The sequence below is a fragment of the Diaphorina citri genome, unplaced genomic scaffold (genome assembly GCF_000475195.1).
Source record: "Diaphorina citri unplaced genomic scaffold, Diaci psyllid genome assembly version 1.1 scaffold4060, whole genome shotgun sequence".
Classification (NCBI taxonomy): Eukaryota; Metazoa; Arthropoda; class Insecta; order Hemiptera; family Psyllidae; genus Diaphorina; species Diaphorina citri.
Genome location: NW_007381459.1, coordinates 6,103 through 13,810, shown reverse-complemented (window position 1 = coordinate 13,810; position 7,708 = coordinate 6,103). Strand labels below are relative to the sequence as shown.

At 40.8% G+C, this 7,708-nt stretch overlaps 1 protein-coding gene across 1 annotated transcript in view; it reads right to left on the bottom strand.

Moving 5' to 3' along the window:
* Positions 1–6: 6 nt before the first annotated feature.
* The window catches only part of LOC103520783 (serine protease nudel-like), a gene marked incomplete at both ends in the record, with an annotated part of 10,125 nt that continues 2,423 nt past the window's right edge, over positions 7–7,708 (bottom strand). The window contains one exon of the mRNA XM_008485882.1: positions 7–174. Within this exon, the coding sequence (XP_008484104.1) occupies positions 7–174 (168 nt within the window). The remainder of the gene's footprint in view (positions 175–7,708) is intronic.

Below are 7,708 nucleotides of genomic sequence, written 5' to 3'. Positions count from 1 at the left end.
CTGTGCTGTCCAACTCCGTAGTTGTAGCCATCTCCGTGGTTGTAGTCAGAGGGGTGGTGGGGAGTTCGGTGGTGGTTGTTGATACAGCGTCTTCTAGTCCAGGGTTCAGATCGATCAGGTTCGATTTCTGGTCGAGACTGTTATCACTCAGATCTGACATGTTTCTTATCATTCCTGTAGATGAGATGTTGGATTGGAAAAATCGTTGAAAAAAAAAAAAAAAAAAAAACCCATCTTCCCTTTTTACTTTTCCTTATCCTATAGGAAGGAAAGTAATGTAATCGGGTCAAATTTTCGTTGGTCAGTTTTTAGTGCCAAAAACGTTTTGAGGACCCTAGAGCCTAAATCCAAAGTTTCAGCCATTGGTCCGTGTGTGTCTGTCTGTCTGTAAACAAAATATCTCGGGAACGGTATGAGCTAGAGACTTGTTTTTTTGTTTTTTTTTTTTTTTTTTTTTTTTTTTTTTTTTTAAAGATGAGTGTTTCCCCCCCGTTTTTTTTTCGTAGCGATGAAACAACTGCTACATTGGACGCTTGTGGCCTGTGTCGTAGCATGCCCATCCCGTAGTATGCCTCTCATCAGATGGGCGAGAAGAGACACAATACTTCCCATTTAGGTGCTGGGTCAACACGAGAACACCAGAAAGTAACCCGTCGAAATATTTGCAATCGAAAAACGAGTACAAATTTTTGTCGATGGTGGGATTCGAACCCGGGACCTTCTGCATGGCAAGCAAGCGCGTTACCACTGGACCAACCGTGCCCCTCTTGTAATCTCTCTCCTAATTTCATTTCCGAACCTCATTTCCTCAATTCTTTTTACCTCCTATTTTTTCTCCTCCTCCTCTTCTTCCTCTATTTTTTTCCCGTTATCTACCTCCTCTTTCCTTTTCAGCTACTTCTCTTCCTCCTTCTTTTTAGCTTCTTCCTTGCCTCCTATCTTTTCTTTTTTTCGTTCTTCTTCTCCTCCTTCGTATTCTTCTTTTTCTTTCTCTTTTTCTTCTTCTTCTTCTTCTCACTGATGCAATCAATAATAAAAAAAAAAAAAACATTGAGTTTTTTGAATAAACTACCAACTGCATACAAATCAACTTCAAACTTAGACGTCGCTTCATTCGTTCGAAAAAGTATGAGCTCAGCAGGACTCGAACCCACAGCCTTCGCATTGGCAGCCCAACGTCAATTGCAAAGGAATCGAGCCCTCTTGTGATCTCTCTCCTAATTTCATTTCCGAACCTCATTTCCTCAATTCTTTGTCGATATTTTTACCTCCTATTTTTTCTTCTCCTCCTCCTCCTCCTCTTCTTCTTCTTCCTCTATTTTTTCCCTTATCTACCTCCTCTTTCCTTTTCAGCTACTTCTCTTCCTCCTCCTTTTTAGCTTCTTCCTTGCCTCCTATTTCTTCTTATTTTCGTTTTTCTTCTCCTCCTTCGTAGGTATTCTTCTTCTTTTTCTTCTTCTTCTTCTTCTTCTTCTTTTTCTTCTTCTTTTTCTTCTTCTTCTTCTTCTCCTCCTCCTCCTCCTCCTTCTTCTTCTTCTCCTTCGTATTCTTCTTCTTCTTCTCCTCCTTCTTCTTCTTCTTCTTCTCCTCCTTCGTATTCTTCTTCTTCTTCTTTTTCTTCTTCCTTTTCCTCTATTTTTTTCCCTTATCTACCTCCTCTTTCCTTTTCAGCTACTTCTCTTCCTCCTCCTTTTTAGCTTCTTCCTTGCCTCCTATCTCTTCTTATTTTCGTTTTTCTTCTCCTCCTTCCTCTTCTTCTTCTTTTTCTTCTTCTTCTTCTTCTTCTTCTTCTTCTTCTCCTTCTTCTTCTTCTTCTTCTTTTTCTTTTTCTTCTTCTTCTTCTTTTTCTTCTTCCTTCTTCTTTTTCACTTCATCTTTTCCCACTTCTTCCCTTCTTTCTTCTGGTTCCGTTTTAGTGTCACTCACTCGTTCTTCCTCGTTTCTTCCCGCCTGATTCGTTTATTCTATCAATTCTGATTTCCTCCGGAATTGCGAATGGAAGAGGGACTAAAGCAGTGGTTCTCAATTTTTTTTTGCATGGGCATATTCTCATTTTTTCACAGTAGGCTACTACTATTATTGTGGTCAAATTCTCAAATTATATTGAGGATAAAATTCCATACCTCGGCTGGGATTGAAACCTACCTATATAATAATAATAGTGCTTATTTATACTGCTCGCATAGGACTGATAAGTCCCTTTACTCCAGCAGTAGGCTTAGACTGTTATTGTGGTCAAATTCTCAAATTATATTGAGGATAAAATTCCATACCTCGGCTGGGATTGAACCCACGCCCTCTGTTTACCAGGCGAGCGCCTTGACCACTACACCACCGAGGTAGGTAAGCTTCAAATTAATAAAAAAAAAACCTCTCTTTCAAAGCTATTTATTCTAGTATTTACGAATCTATTTTCTAACCACCCATCTCTCTCTTCCATGTTACAGCGGAAAACTCGGGCAACTCTTCATCGGACGAGCAAGCCGTCTCCGATCTCCGTCGCAAGCCGTCCGACACCGTCGATTCCGATCTTGAAATCGACGACGACAAGTGTTCGCGGGGCGGTTCGTTGTCGCCATCGCTGTCGCCGGTCGACAAGAAAAAGCATCGACGCAATCGGACGACATTCACGACGTATCAGTTGCATGAGCTGGAGAGGGCTTTCGAAAAGAGCCACTATCCAGATGTGTACAGTCGAGAAGAACTGGCGATGAAGGTGAACTTGCCTGAGGTTCGAGTCCAGGTGAGTCATTGTTTTTTCTTCCTTCACTGAGAAAAAAAATGGTGACAGGGTGCCACAAGTTTAGAGTGGAAGAACTCTATTATTGGGTTACTTCTCCTGATTTAGGCTGTTGGAATGCTTTATTACAGTGTCGAGCTTCAAGATATAGAGTTCAATATTAGAGTGCCGGAACCCAGTCACCCGATTGGGCTGCCGGCACCCTAGTTTTTACTTTCCTTATCCTATAGGAAGGAAAGTAATGTAATCGGGTCAAATTTTCGATGGTCAGTTTTTAGTGCCAAGGGGGGGGCTTGGGGGGCTTAAGCCCCCCCAAAGTTATCAGGGCCTCTTACACTAGATAAAATTGGATTTCAGAATAATAATCCAAAACACCATTTTTTACTTTTATCCTATAGGAAGGAAAGTAATGTAATCGGGTCAAATTTTCGATGGTCAGTTTTTAGTGCCAAAACACGTTTTGAGGTCCCTAGAGCTTAAATCCAAAGTTTCAGCCATTGGTCCGTGTCTGTGTCTGTGTGTCCGTGTGTCTGTAAACAAAATATCTCGAGAACGGTAAGAGGTAGAGACTTGAAATTTGGTATGTAGCTGTCAAATGTGACAAGGATGCGACACGAAACTTTTGGTTAGGATCGGTGCAACGGTTGGCGGCATTTTACCGCTTTTTGGCGGTTTTTGGTGTAATTTAACAATATCTCGGGAACGGTATAAGCTAGAAACTTGAAATTTGGTATGTGGTTCACTAATGTGACAAGGATGCAACACAAAACGTTTGTTTGAGATGGTTGCTGCGCTTGGCGGTATTTTTACCGCTTTTGGACAGATTTCGACCGTTTTTTGGCGGTTTTCAGCTATAGCGACAAAACGGTTAGAGATATTGTAAAAGTTAGGGTAAAAGAACACTCAAATAAGCATCATTCAATAGGATAAGGAAAGTCGTGTGATGTTCACACCAGATTTTTTTCCCAGTGTTAATTCCTTCTTTTTATTTCTTTCTTTCTTCCTTCGCTCGTCTCTTTCGTTAAAGTCAATATCATGTTTCTGCCATTTTGAATCAGTGACAATCGTTTTCAGATAGCCTAGAATGCCTAGAAGTTCAGTTCTCTTCCTGATATAACCACAAAATTCAAATTCTAATCAATATTGGTCCAGGTCCAGTCGTTTTCGCCGTGGAAAAGCGAACAAAAAAGAGCTCTATTTTTTCCACAAAATCCTTCACACCACACACAAAAATTCATAAATTATCGAACCCACGGTCTAGCGCTTACAAGGCAGACACTCTACCAGCCAAGCTAACCAGGCTGGCAAAGTCACCTGAATCAAATAAATCAGTTGAGAGTTTTCACTTCACATGAAAATTGAAATTTAGCCAATTACCTAAAGGGAACCTCACTTAATTCGGTCTATTGTTCGACAGGTCAACAAAATACCTCCCTTCGCTCGGTTGTTTACAAAAATCAGTGATATATCGAACCTTATTAGCTACGTCACGTGACTAAATATCAACATAAACATACTGTCGTATTAGTGTAAACTTTCATATAGGGTGTCTCAAAAAGTCTGTACCACCACGTGACTTGAATACCAACTTGAAATGTAAACTTTCCTACAGGGTGTCCCGAAGGTAATTAAATTATGAAGAACAACAAAGAGTCTCTCTCTCTCTCTCTCTCTCTCTCTCTCTCTCTCTCTCTCTCTCTCTCTCTCTCTCTCTCTCTCTTTCTCTTTCTCAAAAAAGAAAAAAAACTCCCTTCCACCATTATAAAACAATTTAATATAATATGAAACACTTCAATTCTTTCCAAAATAAACCCCTCGTATAGGAAAAACAGCGAGAGAGAGAGAGAGAAAGCGAGAGAGAGACAAAGGGTAGAGAGAGAGAGAGGGAGGGAGAGAGGAACAAAAGGGGGTAGAGAAAGAGAGAGCGCAAATTGTGTTTGGGTAGAATATTTTCTCTGATGAAAAGTTCAAAATGGCGACAGGGAGAGAGAGAGAGAGAGACAGGGAGAGAGAGAGAGACAGGGAGAGAGAGAGAGAGAGGAAGCGATAAATTTTTGTTCGTGAGAGGGAGAGAGAGAAAGAGAGGAAAAGAGAGAGAGAGAGAGAGAGAGAGAGAGAGAGAGAGAGATTCCCGCGTCTGTTCACTTCCCACATGGTAAACCAGGGGCGTTAACCCGAGGGGATTAAATTTTAAACCAGGGTGAGGTTAAGAGTTAAAGTATTTCCTAAATTAGTGGAGATGTTAAAATTCCCAATTTTTCTAATATTGGTGGAGTTGTCAATACTCTCCTATTTGTTCTAATATTAGTGGAGATGTCAGAATACAAACTTTTCCTTAACATTAGCGGAGATAGGTATCGAAACTACCACTCTCCTAAAATTAGTGGATATGTCAATACTCTCATTTTTCTAATATTAGTAGAGATTGAGATGCCGAAATTTCCATTTTTGTTCAGTACCTATACGTACGTGCATAATTATATGCTTCATTTCTACAAATACATAATCCATTTAGCTATCTCTACACAGTACAAATGCAACACCTACATAGGTAGACATAATAAACCATCTATTCAAGTAGGAATAAATACATAATACACCTCCACTAAATATCTATGTATATGTACTTACTCGTGTACCTATGTACGTACACAGTACATAGCTCATTCCTCTTTTCTCTCTCTCTCTCTCTCCCAATCAAATCCGCTTGTAACTCAATTAAAAGCGAGAGAGAAGAAGAAGAAGAAGGAAACGTTATAATGAACAAAATGGAGCTGGATGAGAGAAAGAGAGAGAGAGCGAGGAGAGGATCGCGGATTTTGCGATTATGTTCGCGGGTTTGGCAATTATGTTCGCGGATTCGCGTCCCGAATCGACATTTTGGATATTAGGCAAGCCTACCTAAAGGGAACCTCACTTAATTCGATCGATTGTTCGACAGGTCAACCTCCTTTCACTCGGTTGTTTACAAAAATCAGTGAGAGGGGAGGGGAGAGATGAGGAGAGGGAGAGGAGGGGAAGTGTTATCACAATTTATATTAATTGAATGTGGGAGGGCGAAGCGAGAGATTAGAAGAGAAGGAGAGAAAGAGGGGAAGGAGAATTGAGAGAAGGGTGAGAGTAAAAGGAGGGGAAAGGGAGAGAAGATAGAGAGAAAGAGAATCAGGGGGAGGGGAGGGAGAGAGAATCAGGGGAGGTTGAAGAGGAAAGAAAGAAGGAGGAGGAGGAGAAGAAGATTTGGAGAGGGCGAGATAGGGGATAGGAAAGAGAGGGAAGAAAAGAAGGAGAAGGGGGAAGAGAGACAATTTATATTAATTGAAACAAATTCAGCGTTCGTTAATTCGCCATGGTAATTGTTTCTCCACCTCGGTGTCCCGGGTCCTTAAACTTGGGATTAACAAAGTTAATCCAATGGCCTAACTTAAACCCGATTCCTGAAATAACTAGGGTGTCGAGTGACTGGGTTCTCTGCACTTTAATATAGCGTTCGAGCACCCCCAAACCAGGGGAAATAAATAAAAAATAGAGTTCTTTTAGCCCAAGTCCCTTAAAACTTGTGATACACTAACACCCATATTTATGAACAAAATGCTGGCTCTTAAGTTCGTGCTAAGCATAGTCTCAAGGCATTTGATTGGTCAATTTTGACTTGAGACTGATCTAAGAACGATCATTTTTGTTCATAAATACGAGTGTAACTCTCTCTCTCTAACATTTTTTTTTTCTTTTACATCTCCACTAGTAGGTATTAGGAGAATGGTAGTTTAGTCACGAGAGATAGCGAAGAGAAACAGGGAGAGGTGTAGAGATAAGAGAGAGAGAGAGAGAGGGAGGGAGGGAGAGGAAGAGAGGAGAGATAGGGGAAATTAGCGGAGGGAAATTAAGGAGAGAGGGGATGGAGAGAAAGGAGAAAATGAAAGGAGGGAGAAAGAGAGAGGTAGAAATAGAAAGAAGGAGGTAAGAGAAATTAGAGAAGAGAATTTTAGGGAGAGGAAAGAGAGAAAGTTATAAGGCAGGGAAAGAAAGAAAAAGGGAGGGAGAGAGAGAGGGAAAGAGAGAGATAGAGAGAGAAGAAGGAAGGGAGAGAAAGAGAGAGAGAGAGAAGGGACTTGTTATCACAATTTATACCCGGGTGGGAATCGAACCCACGGTCTAGCGCTTACAAGGCAGACGCTCTACCAGCCAAGCTAACCAGGCTGGCAAAGTCACCTGAATCAAATAAATCAGTTGAGAGTTTTCACTTCGCATAAAAATTGAAATTTAGCCAATCACCTAAAGGTAGGCTTGCCAAACGTCCCGAATTGGCCGGGACAGTCCCGAATTTCAGGGGGTGTCCCGGCGTCCCGTTCAGTTTTTCATATTGGGGCGTTTTGTCCCGAATTTCCGTTTTTGTCCCAGAAAAAAATTCGGGACGCGTTTTTTAACTTTAAAATTAGGTACCTCTATAAATCAGAATTTGTTCTTAACTTGTTTAAATTTGTCATGCTTTCATCAGTTTGCTCTTCCACTTTGCTAAACCTTTATAAACGAGAAAATGTTGTATAAACCGCCTTAAACGAAACAAGCTGGGTCCGTCCCTCCGGGAATTTTTTAGCCCGTAGTTTATTCGATCGTGATTAGAGAACCTATGTAACTACCTAGATTCTGTTAATATCTCAGCTCATCACTATTCTGATTTGATTTTCGATTTTTACTCATGTAATTATTTAAAATCAAGACTCAAGCCCGTTCTTCCTTATTCCCATATGAGGTTTAAGTCACCCATTCCATGTTATTGGCCTTGCGCTCGGCTAAGCTTAACATAGGTACGCTAAAATCGGTCTCTTAATGATCGACTGAAGTGTTATCAAAACTTTTCTGTTTGAGTTCATAGGTCGTCGCGACAATTTGAGATCCAGTAGCTCCTTTGTGAAAAACTGGGAAAACAATCCCCCGAAAAACCTCAGCTCTCTCTGGTTTTTTTGGCAA